Genomic DNA, 20,394 nt, shown 5'->3' on the forward strand with positions numbered 1-20,394 from the left:
GAGAAATATGGAGCACTGTCAGCTTCTCCCGATTTCCAGGTGAAGACAAGAGCCTTTTAAAGGGCTTTATTTTCTCGGAAGAAAGCCTGAGGAAGGACAGGTCAGGAAATGAGATGAAGCGCAATTAGAAATCTGCGTCGTGCCTGCCTCACCTCTGACAATTTTCAAGTTGAATTATTATCCCTGTTTTGTGGATGGCTGGACTAAGGAAACCAAAAAAACCTAGGTAATATAACCACACAGCAAGGCAGATATCGAACTGTGAGAAAATCTCATACTCCTTTAAATGTTATGCAGCCTTATTCCACTGAAATCGGTTCTGTTTCCCTTCTTCAGGTGACTAATAATGTGTTAAATAATCAGCATAACCTGATTCAGTTACTATAAATCCTTGCTAAGTATCAAAATGATTTGCAAGCTGAAATTACACAAGCACAAAGCTATTCGTACGCAGCCGTTAATTGAACTTCAACCTGATTTTTATACATATAATAAAGAAAAAAGTTTAAGATAATTTTAAGTGTAGTCCCAGCTTAAACATACATTTCTGCTTCTGCAGCACGTAAAGTGGTGCTAAGGCACACTCCGTATGCACCACGAGTCCTAGCGGTCTCATTTTTGCTTTAAACAGAGTTAAAGAAAACTCCGAAGATGAGAAAAAAAGCGATTACTTCCCAAAATAAGAATAAACTGGGTTAGTCCAAGATAGGGAGACATAACCTACCTTGTTTTACTCTAAATTCAGCTCACTGACTTGTGTAGAGAAGTGAAAGGTTATTATATGGGTTTACTGGGCAAACCCAGATTTTATAAATAATTGCCTGTCAGACTGTTCAAGATAGACAAACATACAGCAGACCAACAAAAACATGATCTGTCATATTTCTGAGAGAAATGTATGTTGAGTCTTCATTCTCTGGGACTTTAAGTAGACCAGTAAAAAATAAGTGCCAGTATTTTTCCTGCTTATGCATATTTTAAAATGTAAAATCTGGGAGAGATACAGCTACGGAAGGAATTTTGATTCCAGTACCCAGTGCCTGAAACGGTTTCTTCTGTCTGTATCCCTGCAGATCGAAACCAAATACAATAAATGCTGGTATCCTTTTAAAAAGTCTGGATGTTTACAGCAAGCATATAATTTTCCATGATTAAGGACGCCAACAAAAATAAGAGTGATGATAAAAAGAAAAGTTTAATCATATATTTCAAGAAGCACAGATGGAACATCAGAAAACTTCCCCCCCTCGTTTAATACACTGCATTGTACACATTACTTTTAGTCCTTTACACACAGATTAATTCCAGAAAACAGAAGCGTAAGCAGGTGAAAGAAAAAAGCTATTTATGAACAGCAGTAATATTTGATGTACAAAGTTCACTTTCATGATATTTTGGTTGTGAAGAGAAGAGACATTTTTCTGTTTATTTAAAATATGTATTTTTTTTAAAAAGTTTTTGCAAGCAGGTCCAGGAAAGCAGGGCAACAAAACCACTTACAAATGACCACAAGAGCATACAGTGGGAGTAAAAATTAAGACCTCACATACTAAGCACAAAAGAGGAGGACGGCTGCACTGGAGAAAAGTAATATTTTGCTGATCTCCTCTCGATCCCTTGAGTGCTCTGTCTTAATTTGAGGTTTAAGTTAGATTTCAAGCCTCGGCTAAGAGCGGCTGAAGCAGACCCTGGGGCCAAAAGGGGTACCACAGGGACACAAGCAGTACATGCCTGTAAATCCTGATGACGGGCTGAAGCACGAGCCCTTTTCTCTGGTCAAGCATCATCGTGGTTAGCTCTATATTTGTACAGTTTTTATGGGAAGAAATGAATGTGTTTGTGAGGCCAGCAAAGGCTGGAGGAGCAGGGGACGGGAAGAAGCATAGAGGGAGGGACTGAGATTTAAAAAATAAATCTGAAAACAAACAACGTGAACTAAAATATAAAAAAGGCAAAAAAGAGCCCATTTCTTCTTTAACCAAATCCAACAGTAACGCTGCCTTTGTCAACAACAGAGACAACATCTGCTTCCTGCAGCAAACGCTGAGCAAGTACATAACGTTAAGCCTTTGCCTAGAACCACTGGGACAGACACAGTTATTTCAATACTTTAGGATGTATTTTTCTAAATAGGGGCCCAATCCAGTGCCAAATCACTGCAAAGGCTTTCCTTGATTTCAGAGAGTGATGGCTTGAGCCTTAGGAGATGTAAGTATGGAGAACTTGGGACTGACCACTTAGTCTATCCTTGGGTCTGCAAAAAGACAAGCCTCTAACTGGTAAAGTACAGTTTACCTGAACTTTTTTCTGAATATCTTTGGATCTGAACTCACTATTACTCTCATCAAGAAGCCGCTCACTGGGTTAAACCGGGTTACGCTGTCTGAACACTTAAAAATTAGTTGAGAGAAATCAGTAGAAAATAGTGGAAAACAGTTTTTCTTTTTGTAAAAATCACAAGGAAAGCCTATATAACCTTTATATAACCTATATAACCCAGTCTATCTCTGGCCTCTTTCTGCCCCATCCTGCTTTACAAAAAAACATCTCTAGGAGAACATACAGACTTCCAAACACTTAAATAAAAATGACATCCTATTTCAGAAAGAGGCTGACAGCAGCAAGTCCCCTGCAAACTTCAGCATTGTCTGATCTGTATTCTTGTCCACCTACACACTATCCCAAACATCCTGCCATTAATTAGCTAAATGTTCCAGCTAGTAAACAAGAATAACGATTGAGGGGGCTGGAAAAAGAGACACAGTCAGCCAGCAGATAGTCACAACAAACCAGCCCACTCACTGGTACACGGAGACATCGGAGCTTGTATTTTTTTTTCCTTCCACGGAGGGGAAAAGAAAATCACCTTAATATAACACTGTCTTTCCTGTTGCTGCAGCCACATCCATATTAGCAGGCGAGAAAAGTCATCCCGTTCCTGCGGTAGGCACTCTGTCAAAGAAAGAGAAAATCTGTAATGAATTATCACGTTAACTTAAACAAGGGAAGAAGGCAGAGAGAAAGGCAAGGCTTTCTTCCTGTTTTGTAGACTATTCTGGCTGCAATCTAATAGTGTGCTTAATCTGAACATTTCTGGTGGGGAAGCTATAAGCGACCACTTTGTCTATTAAAAAATCAGTGTGGTTAACAAGTGGTTAGTGGCTCTATTTCAGGAGAGCAAGAGATATGCAAAAATGTAACATCCTATTTTGTTAATTGCCTGCAAAATAGATGAGGCCAAAAACACACTATTATGCTGAATCTGTTTGTCCTTTATAAGCACGTGTTCTCTATTCACTATGTTCAAGAATAATTTCTAACCTATCTTAATAGTCTAAAAATTACTGAATAATTACAGTTTTCCAAACCTAATTTATAGTCTGAGTCTAAAGCCAAATAAACAGACACTGGTATAATCCCCACCCCCCAAAACCAAATTAATCTTAAAGGCCCTCTGGTCAGTACAAAATAATTTGATATCCCGTATATTGTAACCTGGGATCAAGTGTTTCCAATGGTAAAGAAGCACAAGGGTTAAAGAGCATTTGAGAAAACAATTTTAAAAGATCCTGTGACACTGTCTCACTAAAATACCTTTCATGCATTTTTAACATCTCTTCTGAATCAATATAGGAAACTATGCCTTTTTACGCCAGGCACACTGGAAACCCTATATTTTAAGGGGATATTCTCAGTTTAAAAATGTTTTGCTTGGGGTTTGGGTTTTTTTGTGATATTAATGACATCTTCAAAGAGGAAAGGAGTTTAAATACTTTTGCTTTATTTGGTTCACCTTCAGCAGTCATTCAGTTTTGAAAATGAAAATATAGTCATCTCTTTCATTACAGTTAGTGCTTCGTCAGATTTATTTTGTACCTCTTAAGTTCAAGCACTTAGGAAGTGCCATATATAACTCCCATTTTTAGTGGCTCTACCAATTTCCGAATTAATTTCAGCGAGATCAATTTCTCCTCTCCTAAACTAGAATTAGAGGAGTATCATTAAGAGCAAAGGATAACCTCAAACAACTTTGTCTATAAATAGTATTTATACTGAACTGTAAGGAAATGGTTTCAAAAACAGCAAGCATGTATCCAGAGAGACATTTACAGACACTGAATATGCAAAAGGAAATATGTACAAGATGTTCATTACAGCATCCTTTACATTAACACCATACTTCAATATAAAGATCTAGCAGCATATGGCATTAAAGTCACAGAGCAGAATATTAGCTCTGGGATATATAGCCAGTCATCAGACATGACAGTATCACCGCAAACAAAATGAAAAATAAATCCAAAGACTCTATACCCAAACATGAAATGCACAAAAACAGACTAGCCAATAATTTTGAAAGGATCCAATATATTCCCACAACCACAAGCATCAAGTCCAAGGGAGTTTGGATCTGCAGCTTGCCCAAACCATTATGGCTGGCATTTTGAAGTCGATGCAAAAGTAATGTTTTTAGCTCCTTGACCCCGATATTTTTACAGAGCTTTATAACCCAAGTGACAACCTTTAACACATAAACAAAATATTCAGGGCTATTGTGCAGTTTGCTTGAAGATAAATGAACCCGAATATAAAGTTGGATCCACATGAAAGATAAAAGGTTGAATTTTGCGAAAGGAATTTTGGTTGCAAAGCAAAGTTGGGCTTGGCTGGGCTCACCTGGGAAATAATGAAGTTTAACATTTTCCAACATGGGCAATATTATACAGTTAGTTATATCCCTGAAAAGGTCATTTTAGAAGCAAGTTTCAGAGGAGGGAGGATAACACCTTCAGAAAGTTGGACACACCCACCAGTCTATATTTAGCAATATATTATAACTAGTGTGGCTATAGTTAGGATTGAAAACTATTTCCTACTTAACTCCCTGTTTCACATTCTTTAAACTTTCTGAAACATTTGCCCTTGGGCTGAAATTTCCTCTACTTTAATCTCTGCCTGAAGTTCAATTTCTTTGGAAAGGACCAACAAAATTCCTTAAGCCATTTTGAAGTTCAGCAATAATGAAAACAACACATTTTTCCTTCCCTAGCCAGAGAAAGTGATTCTGATACATGCATATTTTATTACAGAATTTAGCCATAAATTGAAGCATTTTACCCAGAAACAATCTTTACCTTCAACCTCAGCTTAAAGGTAACTGTTTTGAAAATCAGTATTTCAGAGGAGGGAGTTTGATTCATCCCGTTCCATACCAAGATAACACTTCGTTCGTATTTTGATACATTACTAGATAATAAAGGTTAACCTCTGAAATGCTTTTATGCATAGCACAACTATTTTACAGTGATCCCATAGTTCTGAGTTACACCATATATCTTTAAGATACATACAGCTGAATTTGTGATACTAAAAGACATATCTTTACATGCCAAAAATTGTGAAGAGAAAGAACAAGATGTTTTTTATAAAACTTGCATGTGTATGTGCCCTTGCAAGAGAGAGTTCATACGTATGTGGCAGTCATTTAATGTGGTTTGATATAACGTAAAGGGTTTGGATGACACTTTTGGGTGCTTTATGCCACTTTGGCAGTATCCATTTTTTAAAAAAAAAATACGATTATTTGCCTCAGAATTACAGATAGAGGATGATGCAGACTCTTAATGTGGGATTAAAATGGCAAGCCATAGCTGCATCCATTTTGCTGGATATGTCTTGCTATAGCCCAATGTCAGGAGATAACATAAGCCCACAGTCCCTCCTGGAGCCCTTTTTGGAAAAGTGTCTACTGCATCCAAATATTTTTGTGTGCTGTCTCTCAAAATTTACTGTCTACCAGCCTGTGCTTTGATTTTTCCTGCTGTGGCCTGACTCTCTGCCATGGTTGAAGGTCCGTCAGGCTGTTACTGTAACCGCTCTGTGCACAGGTGGCCAAGGGACCACCTTTTAGACAGGGGAAATCACCTAGCTTGGCACAAATTATGCAGTTCACCTTCCCAGAAAGGATTCCAGGCTCTGAAAAGTTGATACAACCTTATTTGGCCAATCTAGCTCTCACAGAAACTCTTCTTGCTCCTTGCTATTATATGACAAGATTTTGCATCCCTTTCTCTGACCTCGTTAAAGGTGAAAGGACAGATTGCTGCTATCCACAACCAGAGGCTAAGCAGGCTGGACCAAAGTAAAAGCAGAAACACGACCTTCATCTTGCCCAGTCCACTCTTGCCACTTGCTCCCATTTAGGGGAGAGGCATGCTGATTTTGCTGCTTAGTCCTCTACTTCCCAGTCCTGACCCCAGCCCATCTAAGCACCAGGTGAAGAACCTTCTCATGGCATCTCAGGCATCCTCTATTTGCCTATAGTATAGGAACCCTACCTTCAAAATCGTGCTCCTTCAAGTTATCAAAGCACGTTGGATTCTGATCTAAAGATCTTCTCTGGGAATGCTATCATTATTTAATAAATGAAGATGGGTTTTTTCTCCAACAGTCTGAAAGGAGGTACAATGAAGCAGAAAAGATGAGCAGTCTTCACTGCTGTCGGTCACCTAAAAGCAAGACCAAGCTTTGCCTTTAGTTTGGTGAAAGAAGGGAAAACTAACAGCTTAAAAAGGCAACCTGGAACAAGAGGCCATGCTCAAGTAACTCCTCAAACTTCATGAAAAATCATCCATTTTCTACTCTCTTTTTTAGTCCCATGTCTCTCCTGTAGTGGTAGCCTGAGGTAGCATATCATGAAGGACCACCAAGAACCACTCCATGAAGAGGGCAGCAAAACTCCTGTCCTCACAGTACAGTAGGTCACACGAAATGAAACAGTTTGCTGAAGAGTTCATACGACCAATTGAGGGGCAGATAATCATGTGTTTATTAACACCAAATATAGTGAATCTGTGATTTACAGAAACAAGTCCCAGCCAAACCTGAAGATGTGAGTACTCCCCAATTAGGTAACATATCAAGTTAGAAACTAAGGCTTCTGGACAGGCACCTTAGCTAGAAATGCTTCCCAGTTAACAATTTACACCAGTGCATAATTTCACAGCTGTAGCATGATGAGAAAGAATAATTTTGGCGAGGAAAGAAACAGCTGTGATTTTTGAGTGGGCTGATGTTTAATTCTTTTTTGGGATAAAATTTGGAAAGTCTAGGGTAAAACACCTCCAGTGGGCATCCCAGACACTAAAGTTTATTGGGCCAAATCCTCCACTGGTTCAAGTCTGCAGTTCTGCTTACATTAAAGCTAAGGCACAATGTCATACCACAGGTCTGTTGTATCACTTAAAGATGATAAATCCTGAATTATAGGTCCTGTATAAGCAAGTTACAGAACAGCATTTTTAAAACTTCAAGTCTCCCTTTCTTGGTGTCCTCTTGTATGTGTGTGGGCAAGTGGTTTAATTACAATGCATAAAGTGGAATGGCAGACAGAGACATCCAAATCAAAGAGCAAGTCCTGGCTGAACTTCATTAGCAAACATAAATACAAATAGGCACATCTTGTTTGTGACATGCCACGGTCCTTTCCTCCTCTGGTAATTTTACTCTATTCTCTTATATTTGCATAAATGTAAATCGAACCATATGACTTGAACAGGCTTATGATAGGGGAATCATATGCAAAACTTCTTTTCATTAAATAATTCTCTTCATGCAGTCTTATAATGTTACTGTGAAAATCAGGGAGGATTGGATCTCAGACAGTGAAAGCCTTTATTTAAGAACAGTGGAGGGAGCCCTGCCCTTTAAATAAGAGACATTCTTGGATCAGACACTGGCTGGCAGGATGGAAAAAAGGATGTAGCATTAACTTTCATTCCATTCCAAATAACCTGGAACCCATAAACCACAAAGATTCTCTAATTTTAAATCTGCTCCTTTTCTCCCTGTGTCTTCTTTCCATTTTATTTGGGGAATGTTAACTTTGAAATTTCATTAGCCCGCCATAATATCAAACAAGTCTTCCTGGACAGATTCATAGCTCTTTGTACATAAAAAATCTACATTAGAACCCCTGTGATTAAAAGGTTACTCCTCTAATTTTTCCCAGCCTGCATAGACAAACCACATGCAAAGAAGTGTCAGCTTATTTAGAGATTAAAATAATAATTAGTTTAGGAGGCAAAATATAAGCAACGTTGTTTAAAAAAGAAAATCCATATGTTGTTTAGAATTAGTTGCTTCTGTTTAAGTTTAAATAAATTTGTGCGGACATAAACTCTTCTTATTAAAAGCGCATACATGTTGCAAAAGAAATATAATGGATAATTCTCTCTCCAATTTAAAACAATAGCACCGAAGGCTCTAATTCTACAAACCCATCTTTAATCAGTAGCCAAAGCACAGATGTCTGATATTATTCAGAGGGTGAGGGAACGTTTTATGTATATAATATCTAGTACATGGTCAATAATGAATAACAAATCCCAAATATATATCTGTGAACACCCAGGTTTAGTAGATTACGAACTTGTACGACGCTCTGGATGATCTGCCCTGCTGTATTCATGAAATCTCATGGATTTCATTTACGATGGGGCCAGCTGAAAGCTACAGCATCCATTTATCCTTACAGTAATGGTCCCTCTGGAAGCACAACCACATTTGTGCTTAAGCGAGCCCCCGAGAAACGGCAGTTAGGTGTAAGAAATGCCAACAAAACAACTTTATTCCTCAGGTCTGTTCCCTGAGCCTTCCGCCGTCCAGTGAGACACCGGCGACAGCAGCGGCTTCCCCGCCGTGAGTACCTGCCCTCCAGGAAAGGGGGGGGCCGAGATCAGCAGCACGCTTCACGTAGGCGACCACGAACATCACGCACTGATAAAAGCACTGCTTCAGTAAACCACCCTTCAACAGCTTGTAACAAAATGCCTTCCAGCGAAGTCAGTTCTGGGCTTTGGTTTACCTTTTATCTGCCAGCGGCGTAAACCTTTTCAATAATCACATAAAACTGTGTTGCTGTGTCCAGGAACAGGATATATCCAAGATATATCATCCAAGTCTGTTAAAGAACATAGTCTAGATCTCAGCTACCCAGCTCTTTTATTGTTGCTCTCTGCTACTGGGAATAACGACATTCCCAAGGCTGATGGAAACATAGGATCTCTGAAAAACAAGGACCAAATGTATTTTTCAGACACCTCGTGCAATACCACCAGTGGAAGGAGAACAAAATGTAGGGCTTGTATGGCTGTCCTTCAGCTCATTTGGCCAAATTTGCAATGCTGCAGTTAACTCGCAAATGCTGTTCTCAGGGCTGGGCTGGTATTATAAGAAAGAAAAACAAGGCCAAAGGATCATGGCTTCTGTTGCAGCAAGAACTGGGGTGTGGGAGTGGGGTACCAATGTCTGCCAAAAGAAAAAAAGAACAAAATTGGTAGGGAGAGATCATTTTAAGTTTCTCAGAGGGTACTGTAAACAGTGGAGAAAGAAGGAAAAAAATGGAACTATAAAACAATACTTGGCAGCCAGCTTTGCAAAACAAACATATTTTCACAAAGTTCTTCCCATCACTGCCACCAGCTTTAATAGGCTTTATTTGTCTGAGAGCAAGAAACCCTTTTTAATTGTCAGAGAAAAGGCGACGCTGCTTAGCACACATAGAAATTCCTCTTCTGAGCCCTACTTCAACCAGACGCTGCTCTCCGTTCACAGTCAGAGGGGGGAATTCCTTCCCCCGGGCTGCAAAACCTGTAGCTGGGCTCCATCACCACCCTTCCCTGGTCTGAGGGAGCAAGCCAAAATCCAGCAAGTTATTATTGCCGTGGGTCTAACGGCATGCCATGGGGTCTGCCCATGCCATGCTACTGGCAAAGCACACAGCAGGTCTCCACGGGGCACCAGACCTCGATGGATACGACCTGCTGGACCCCAGCGCAACTGGGAAAGCTTAATCCCCCCACCGCAATGGAAATGCAGTGGTTCCCGAGTATTCCTGATCTCCTCGCGAGCATCGCAATTAGTTCATTAATAATTTTACCACCTTATGTCAAAGCGGTCAAAACGCTTTGAGTTGCTCAGAGGCCAACGTCTCTCCTCTTCCGATGTGTCTCAACTTGCTGCTTTAGCTGTACAGCAGCAATAATGTATGCGGGCAACTTTATTATGTCTGAGAATGAAGTTACAGCTAGAAGCCTTGAGACATACAAAGAAAAGACTTTAGGTATGGTTAGACACTGAAACCTCTGGTTTATGACTCAGGGCACGGCACAGTCACAGCACTCCCATGTGAAAATATACCACTCATAATAAAACCTTCTTCAACCTGAGAGAAATTCAGCATGACATAACCTGGATGGCTCCCTCTCTCCAAGGATGGCATTTCTTGACTTTTTAAGGTTTCCTTCTACTGCTGCAGAGGCTCAGGGTTTTTTTCTGTAGGAAGTGACAGAAGAGGTTAAATTCCCCCTCCATGTCACTACTGCTCACGAGCTCAGCATATGATTTTTAGCAAATTTATTTGGAAAGAATACGGTGTGGTACAGTCGTCTGAGTACAAGGGCAGGAGCCAGGGCTGGGCTCAGCTCCCAGCTCTGACACTTACTTGCTGTGTGGCCTCAGACAAACCACTTAATGTCTCTGTGTTTCAATTTCCCCTGCCTTTGAAACAGAAATACTATCACTCAGTAAAAACCTTTTTTGAGGATTGCTTGATTACAGAGCTAATACATGGCGTTTTGAAAACACTGTATGCTATTCCATAATTATTATTTTCATTACATTGTATCTTCCATTGTAATGGCTAAAATACCAGATGTACAGAAACGGATGCTGAAATCGGCAATTATTGGACAGGAGGAGCGGGTATTACTTTGAAATAAATTAAATTATTGGGGCAAAACAAGACAGTTCACCTACATTCCTTTCCTAAAACTGCTGAACTTGTAATGAAAAGGAGCATCTAATGACATTTTGCAACATACTTCTCTTCCCCCACCCCCTGAAAACATCCTGTGAATGCTCTCTGCAGAGGGCATAGCATCTCTATTCTCCCTTTGATTCAATGGAGCATTTCACCGGGGAAATGCGAACCCAACCAACAACGCAGGGCAGAGAGAGAGTCAGACTGTAAACAGAGAAATTTTCTCAGGCTCCCAGGCCCTTTGCTGGTGGCGGCATTCGGGTGCGGCCACTTCTAGCCGTGCTCCTTACTGACTGATGCACTCTGTCTGCAGCCGGGTGCCTGCTCACCGGAGCGGTGGGAGGTAAGAGGAATTAAGGTAATGCATCAGTGGTTGCCAGTGGAGGAGATGGGAAGGAAAAAAAAAAGGGAAGAAAAAAAAAAAAAGCAAAAGAAATATACTATTTCAATCAAAGTCTGAAATTTGTAGAAGTGGTTTTGGTCTCAATATAGAAAAAATATTTATCCAAGAAACTCCTGCTCGGGTGCGAACATCCTACTTCTAGTGGGATTTTGTTTGGCAAAGTGCTGTGAAAGAGTGGAAGCTAATACAGAGCATGTCTATAAACAAATATATTTATTTAGTACAGATTGACACATTCACTAGAGTATTTCAGTGATTACACGTGTAAAACTATTTCCTATAGTGGTTTCCTTTTGTGATTCTGCTAATTTATTCAATCCACCCCATTTTCATGCATTGAATGTTATGAGCCATTTCAGCCACCCAGACTGAAATGCGCGTTTAGAGACTACATGCCTGTTTTTTCATTTCATCATCTACACATAATTATTTGGTGATATTAGGAATTTGAGCTCAAATGGAAGCCAACCAACATTTTAATAGCTTAAAAATCATACAAAATGAAGTCTGCCCTGAGGTTAATGAATAAGAGCCAAATCTTGAGGCTCTTGCTCAGTTTCTACTCACTCCTTATTCAGGCAAAAGTTGAATCAATTGTAGTTGGGCTGATTAAAAACAGAAGAACATATATTTGGACCTTTCTCTCAGGTAAAACTGAATAAATTACCTAGGATTAGGCTGCAGAATGGCATCCCATCGATCTTTCACGTGTATTTCTGCAACACGCTGGAGAAAAAGTCCAAGTGCTGAGGCAGTTTAACCAGTTAAAACAATACTTTAGCAGCAGAATAAATTATTATGCACTACCAGCTTTTATGACATTTATATTAGAAATAGCCCCGAATCAAAACACATTTTCTGGTCCTTCCTGAACGTCTGAAGACCAGGATCAAATCCAAACTTAAAAAATGGTCCGTTAGGTATGAAAGCCAAATGCCCTTATCCTTCAAAAGAAAGCTCCATCCCTAATTTGAACTTTAATCCAGGCATATATTGATACAGTTATTTGATTTTTGATGACGGGAAGTATTTATAATTTAGGCAATTAAAAATTATTCTTTAATTATATGCAGGATGTCCTACTCCTTATGCAAAGAATGCAATGTGCCTGTAAAAAATATAAAGCAGAGCAGTTAATTCCTTTGAACAGTTAACACTTTACTTGTAATTGGTGATAATCACAGAAAGATGCTCCTCCCTTAAGTAACAACCCATTTAGTATTGGCCAGCCATGTCAAAGTAATGACACATTTATCCCATTCAAGCCAGATCTAAGCATGAGGATGTGGAAAAGAAAGTAGTATGAAGAACAGATTTCTTCAGTATATGCAAAGCGAATAAGAGAAGGAAAAAAAATCGATGACAGGAATGATCTGGTCATCCGTGAACAATACCAGATCCCCTGACCTGCTCTGTGTGACAGTGGCCCTGCTCACTACTATCTCCTGACAGCCTACGATTAGGATCTCGATGCTGAAACATGCCGAGCATATGAAGAGCTCGACTGTGGGTGGCTTCATTTGTAAACGAGCAAGTGGGGACAGGTAAAGCGGGCACTCTCCTCCTCTTCACCACTCATGCCGCAGGGACCTGGGTCTCTCCCCAGCAGTTCCTAACAGCGGCTACCTGCAGGACAGACAGACTCCTTCACCTACATAGACAGGGGTCTAACGAGCACTAACGGCACTAACGGCACATTGGCCAGCATGTGAAGACTGATCAAAGCCTTGCAGGCTCCCGCGTAAGGCAGCCTGTGCAGAAAAGAGCCCTTGCTGCACCGTCAAAGAGCTTCTGGCAAGTTACGAGCTGCAAGGATGTACTAAGAAACCTGGGATCCCAAGGAAGGCCAGGCTTTTTTTTTACATTATGCTTTTTAAATGACATTATATTCACATTCATATGTTGGAAAAGCTGGTTCACAAGGCACGATGAACTTCTAGTCTCTCTAACGTGTGGCTCAAGTTATCTATAATCTTTCCAAATGTCTTTCTGTCTGCCTATTCCTTACCTGCCTAACGTCTTGGCAAAACGGGCCATCCCAGAGACACTGGACGGTTGCTGAGAATAGCAGAATTCCAAAACGCCCTTCCTAGAATCGGCTAAAAATTCCTTTTGGTCATTTCTGGTTGATTGGTCTGTGGAGGGGGCAATAATATTTACTTTGCGAAGAAAATGAAGTCACTAGGCGCACTCTGAACTTTCATACTGTACTCCCTCTCCACAGACCCACTTATACACATTACTTGCTATGGCACACTTTACTTAAATGAAACTTTTTTTGAAACGCTAGTTCAGACTAACAATATCTCGGTGGTCTGACCCATCACATCAAACTCTCTCTCTTCTTCGGTATCACATCTCATCTTTTTCTTTTGTACCCTGCTTTACAGAAGACATACATTTATATGCATATCTATGAAACTGATACTTGTCTGAAAACAAACTGGCCAGGCCATGAGATTCTTCTGGCTGATTGCCATTGTTCAGTCATTAAATATAGGCTTAGAATAGGGAGATGGATTACCCGCTTGTAACTCCATCAAGGGCTTTTCATAATATCGCAGCCCATATTTTTTTAATAACGTTGAGGAATATTTAAATCCTGTATGAAAGTTTTTTCATAAGTACTTCTTTGATGTTAGAACATTTTGATTTGTGTGCATGCTGACACCAGAACAGCTCGATTACTGCATGTTCATTTATCAAAGAGTGTGGGGTCGATCCCGTTCGGATGCGCAATTATTGCATCAAATACATAACATGCGCTCATCATGCTGACAGCAACACCCCCACTTCCGATGGCTGGAAATACAAGAACAGTAAATAATTACTGTAAATGAAGAGTTAGTTAGGTCTCGTTAAACGTTATTGTTACTAAAGCAATAAAGAGTTTATATTAAAAAAAGAAGAAAGGTGGTAGGGGAATTACTGAGCCCCAAACCTAGAACACATTGCAGTTCCTGGTCTTAAAGCTAATGGGACCCAGTGGATCCAGACTTCAGCAAAGAGACAGCGTGTTGTCTCAGTCACATTATTTATTGTACTAGTGTAACTCCCCTTTTCTTTGTTTCTCCTCTTCCCTCCAGCAGAATGGCTGCTGGTAAGATGGGAATGTCAAATCCAGGTTTTCGGCTCTCCAGTAGCTCTGAATTTCCTGGCTTTTGTGGACTGAAATCAGACCCTTAACATCGCTTATGTGCATTTTGTTTTGGGTAATTGACATTAATTTTTAGGTTGCATCACTGACATCAATCAGCGCTGTTCTCAGAGGACTAGAGTTAAGGGGCCACAATAAAAGGGCATGATATTGTTTCTTTTGTTTTATTTTTGGAGGACTTTGACTACTCTATACTTTTCCAGTTGATGTTACATTCTTTTTGTGTGAGACAGTGTAAAACATTACTGCCTGTCTTGTTTAAAAGAATACTTTGGTATTACAGTAAACAGCTCTAGAGGCTGGGACAGTCAACCCTGGTAAAAATTCAAGTTGATGATACCTTTTGTCTATGTAACACTTTGAAGAAACTATGAAACAGCAACACATTTCTTTAGAAAGAGCTATGTTGCCCGTTACAGATGTTTTCCATATGGTAAGTGGAAGGTTGGCCCCTTCCCCCTCCACTCATCAGTGTTCTCACATCGTAGAAGGCATCTACAAAGACAACACGGCTGTAAATGATACGGCACAGAAGCCTCCGTCAGCACGTACTGTAAACGAACAAGCTGATTTTCATTGTACAGGGCAGGAGTACGCGCCATTGTAGCCCATTTACGGTGAGGATTTTGACTCTTCAGCCTCCCATTTACTCTGGGGTGAGCGGTCAAGAGAAGCCAGACTAGGCTTCAGATGCTAAGATGATGAAATGGAAAAAATAGATTAAATTAGTAAGGGAATACTGCAGATTATCATGCTGCATCAGCTGGTGGGTTCAACACCTTCTCCCTCAAATCCTTATGGGTGGGAAGGAAAATTCTCTCTCACACAAGATCATGATTTTAGGGGGAGAAGAATCTGAGGCTCCTCAGGGGGGCTAAGACCTGTTTTTTAGACATTGGTACATAGTCATATACACAGGGTCACAGGCATGCCTTTATAACAGATAGCCTTTGGGTGAAGAATTGATCTGTTGCTCCATATTTTGTGTTGCTCCTATCAATAGATAGTAACAGCTATAATTAAAATGGACTTAGAAGCACAGCTGGGCTTTTAAGAGAGCAGAGTTGTATTTCCAAATGTTCAGCACCTGTAATAGGAATCACGTCTTGGAAAGATCTTAGAGCTCCAAAGCACCATTTTGTCGTGCTTACAGTCTGGTTCAAAAGAGTCCATCACCCTAGGTGTAGTCAGGATGTTTTTTCCTTTCATAAATCCTGGTATTTTCTTGGATGCCGGAGCTATTCTAACACTTGAGTCTTGAATGCAGGTGTGACTTTCTAAAAGTTCAATTTGTAACAGAGGCATTTCCTCATCTCAACCACTCCTTTCCCAAAACACATAATTATCTTATCTCAAAAGCAGTAAACTTCAGAATAAAAAAGAACCCAAACAAACATGGAATTTGTATTAAAAAAAAAAAATCCTTTTTGCCTATTTCCCTACGCTTCTGGTTTTAGACAAGGCATGGAACCATCTATGTTAGTCTATATTTAATTTGTAACTGGACCATTATGTTTCTTCATGCTGGCCAATATTTGTAATATATACAGATACTAGTTCGTATGTTTTGCCATTAGTTATTATATATGATTGCATAATAGTAATATAATCTCTAACATTTCTACAAAATAAACTCTAATGTTGAGATTTTGAAAGCCAACTAGTGATCTTAGCTATTTCACTTCTGGTCATTTCACCAGAAACTATGTGGCTAAAACTTTAAGTAGGCTCAGAAATAAACCTTAAAAAATATCTACTTAAACATTTCTTCTTTCTTCTCTGCTTTTTCATTCTTATTTCCTTCTCAGTTTTCCAAAATGTGCACCACCATTGACTCATTTCTTAGAATCTACAAGATATTCCCCAATAACCTGAAAGCTTTTCATTTTCTTCTTTTAACAAATTTTCCTGTTCACCTTTTTCTACTCCTCATGACAGCATTTTTTTCTAATTCTTTATTACCAGCTCTATTCTCTTTAACCTTAATTAAATCTTTCCTTCTGTTTATCTCTGTCTTTGCCCCTCAGTTCAGCTTATCCACCCCTTGCTTCCTAGCCCACTCTCCCACCTTTCTGTAAGTCATCACTCTCACTTTTGCCCAGCATCTCTCTCTCTCTCTCTGCTGTTTTTCTTTCCAACCTTATTTCTGCAGGTCCTTGCTCTTACTGACATCATCTCCTCTGTAAAGAAGTGAAGGGCTTCTCTGTCTTGATATAATTCCATCCAAAACTTTTCTCCCAACCAGCTTTTGGCTCTACAACTGTATTAGCAGTCATTGCAGAAACTATAGAAAACTAGGTCTACTGCTTATGATAGTTGTAGGACAGAAGAGTTTTGGCAATACCAAAGGGGGCACCGGCCATGCAAGAGAAATTCAGTGTTTGTGTATAGGAGCAGAAGGATCATAAATGCCAAATTGGAGTAGTCAGCAGTTGGCACCCGGGGCACAGATCCCTTAAAAGCTTGAGGGAGATTTCATACTTTCCACAAGCTTAAGTTCAATCTTGGATATTAAATATAAATGAAGCATGCAGTTTTCTTTATTTTGGCTGTAATTATTCAGTTTGCTTAAGGAAAACAAAGCAAGAGGGAGAAGAAAAAAAAAAAGGGCACACGTCACCTTCGTGTCAAAGAGAAGCATGCTTGTGCCTAGTCCATTGAAGAAATTGCTCAAAACCACTTCACCTTTGTGGAAATATTCCCCTTGTGAAAGGCTGGGGTTTCTGTCCCAGAAATGGTGTCCCCTAGGTTTGCCCTGCTCTGAGACTGGATGAACTCACAAGCTGTCATTTCTAGTAAGCTTCTATTTTACCTTGATAAGTTGGTGTCACTTAATTGCTGTGATATTTTCTCCCTTTGTCTTTAGCAGGGCATGAGTCAACTGAAAATGCATGACTAAGTCTCACACAGCTCTTAGCAAATGCAGAGATATTGTGGAGCAGAGTGTGTTTTGGGCTGATATTTATTCCTCAAGGGGAGCTGTTGATGGGGTGAACCATTGATCCTGGGCCTCTGTAGGGGGATGAAATTCATCCATCCCCAAGGAAATGACCCTTTTTTGCTATGTTCCATGTAGTACTTATGACAGGTGTTACAGAGTACACGACTGGGGACAACAAAATATAAGCTTGTCCACACTGCAAAATAAAATATCTTGGTCCCAATCTGCAAGAGAATAGCGAAGACGGCTGCTGATTCAGCTTTGGCTTTTGAAGCGACCGGCCAGGGTGCCAAATAGTGTGGTGTTTTTGTCTTGTGGGCAAATTGTAATCAGGCACCAGGCAGAGTCAACCAACTAATTACTCACAGGCCACTTGCCCAGTATGGAAAGGGAACAATTTTCAATCTTTGACAGATTGGATGTGAACTGGCAACAGAAGTGAAAGCATCTATTGTCCATTATCCAGTCCAGCCCAAGACTTCCAATTTCTCAGTTACCATATAGCCTGTTCAGAAAAGGTTTGTCAAGTAACAGCGTCTCTAAACAATTTACATCAAAATTCCTTACACTATGCCACATATCCAACTTGCCTTTCCAAAAAGAGCCACATAATAAGTTTCTAACAAGGACACTGGTTATTAAAGTACTCTAGATTTTCTAGGTCAAAGAGGTGAAAGGCAAAGTCAAAATAACTGAAATAAAATATCCTATAAATCATGTGTGTTTACTTACAAATAGCAAAAAGTGAGATATGAAGAGACCTGCGGCTATACTAACCAAAATTCAGCTAACTATTTTGAATTACTGTCTTCTTGATGAAAGCAAGATTTAAGGCGCCAGAGTTGGCTTTTGAAATACCCAAACAGTTCAAAACCAAACAGAGCTTAGTAGAAGCTGGATCCTTCCTTCTTTTCCCACTCCTTCCTCCAAAATGTGCAAGATAGACATGGCAAAGAAATACACTGGTAATGCATGTTTTTGTACAATTAAAAGCCAAAAGTAGGTACCTCTTTTGACATATACACTTGCTTAGGTAACCCAGGGATCTAAACTGAGAAGCATAAAATTTCTTAATGCATTTACAATGAGGAAATTTTTTAAAATTGCCATCTCTATCTCCTACTTCCTAGAAACAGTAAGATCTGCAATTTCTGAAAAGAACATTGTATCATTCAGTGTATTTTGAGACTTGCTTTTTCACAGTGCTGCATCTTTATATTAGTAGATAGGAAGAGAAAAACATATTTTTGCTGCAGTTTTCTTCTTTAGGCGACACCCCTTTTTTTTCTACTTCCCAAATGTGTTCAAAACCATACTCACTGTGAAGACTAGAGCTGTTTATCAATTTTTCAAGGAATATGCTTTGTCAAGAATACAGCTTAAAAACATCTCCCATTTCTTAATTTTCCAAGTTGTTATCTGTAATGATGCTTTTGCAGTGGTTGAGTAAAACTCATTGAGAACAGATGCGTACTTAGTTAATAAAATGTTGATTTAAAGAAAAGAAAGAAAAAACGAAGAGTCAGATTGAGGGTCTAAAACGGGTGCAGAGGAGCTGCAACCTACCTCCTAATATGGGGCATGGACCAGCCCAGTACAAGTGAAACAGTGAAGTGAGAAGGCAGTGGCTAAGAACGGCGGTGGATGTTCTCGTTCAGTAAAGACTCGGAGCAGTCTGTTGGTGGGCTCCACAGAACCCAGATGTAATCCTGCCCCCACCCCACACTTCCTGGCAAAAAAAAAAAGAAAACAGTTGGGGTGGGCTGTGGTACCACTTGCCTTCCTCCTGGGTGAATCCAGAGGAGGAAGGGATCAAGGATAAATTATAGGTCCCTGCAAAAGCTCTGTGTGTTTACGATCATGCCATCTGGAAACAGTGATAACTGCACTATTAATGGAGGCGTTACTACAGAAGATCTGCCGTGTCTATTAAAACCAGCCATGCTGTGTGCTGGCTCATGATACATGTTTGCTCTAATTTCCTCCCTGACATTTCATTCCTAAAGCTGTCAATAACCCGTTAACCTTCCTGGCACCGAAACTCTAAAACAAAGCCCTATTTCAGCTCTGAGTTTGAATCTGAATTGTGATAAGCAATACCAAAGACTAAGTTTACAATACACAGTTGCCCTAATCTAAATCATGCTATAGGAGGTGGGGTTTTTTTTCCTTGCTTACATAAAGTTCTTTGCATCATAAACCATGATACAACAATATCATATCCTAAAATTAATTTCTTGACAGCAGAATAGCAGATGTTCTCTACTGGTAACTGACAGCTCGATGCTGCAGTTTTCAATGGCCAGAAGTGTCCTGTAATCAGGGGAATTGCTCACATTCATACAGTTTAAAGCCAGAAGGGAAAATTAGATCATCTAGTCTGACCTCCTGTGTACCACAGACCACAGAATTTCAGCCCGTTGCCCCTATTTTGGGCCAGTAACCAGTTTAACAAAAGCATATTTTCCAGAAATTCATTTGACCTCCATTTGGAGTCATCAAGAACTAGACAATGCAGAACTTCACTTGGTAGTTTGTTCCACTGTTAAATTCCTTATGCTTTATTTCTAACTTGAATTTCTCTGGTATTACTTTTCTACATAAATACAAGTTACAAGAACAGCAATTATGACTGTCTCCACAATAATGGTAACATTAATGTGAAAAGAACATGTCCAGTTGTGACGTTAAGAAGCCTTTTGGCCACATCCACAGGAGTATTTAAGCACCGGCTGATCCAGATAAGCCCATTGCTGGATTTACTGAGACGTCTGAGTCAGGTACAAAAGGATACATCTATGGAAGTATTTTAGTTTGGATCAGGGGTGCGGTTTTGAAATAAATCTCCCATTCATCCCCACTTACTGCACATCGTTTTGCGCTGTGGCATGATTTCAGAGCACACTAACTGGACTCCTTTTGGATAAAACCAAATCAAAAGATGCACTCCAACCACTAATAGGCATTCAGTCAACTAGACCTAGTACTAGAGTGAAAGTAAACCCCACTGAAATGCTCCTTGTGTGCATGTCGGGTCAGCACCAACCATTTGTCTTCTACACATCTGCTCC

The 20,394-nt window shown here is 39.8% G+C and overlaps 1 protein-coding gene across 8 annotated transcripts in view; it reads right to left on the minus strand.

Moving 5' to 3' along the window:
- Positions 1 to 1,176: 1,176 nt before the first annotated feature.
- SUPT3H (SPT3 homolog, SAGA and STAGA complex component) overlaps positions 1,177 to 20,394 on the minus strand; it is a 281,438-nt gene continuing 262,220 nt past the window's right edge. For all 8 annotated transcript variants that reach the window (XM_052809356.1, XM_052809361.1, XM_052809364.1 and 5 more), the window contains one exon: positions 1,177 to 2,952. In XM_052809356.1, coding sequence (XP_052665316.1) covers positions 2,911 to 2,952 — 42 coding nt within the window. In that variant the 3' untranslated portion in view covers positions 1,177 to 2,910. The remainder of the gene's footprint in view (positions 2,953 to 20,394) is intronic.

Source organism: Harpia harpyja, chromosome 15, assembly GCF_026419915.1.
Source record: "Harpia harpyja isolate bHarHar1 chromosome 15, bHarHar1 primary haplotype, whole genome shotgun sequence".
Lineage (NCBI taxonomy): Eukaryota > Metazoa > Chordata > Aves > Accipitriformes > Accipitridae > Harpia > Harpia harpyja.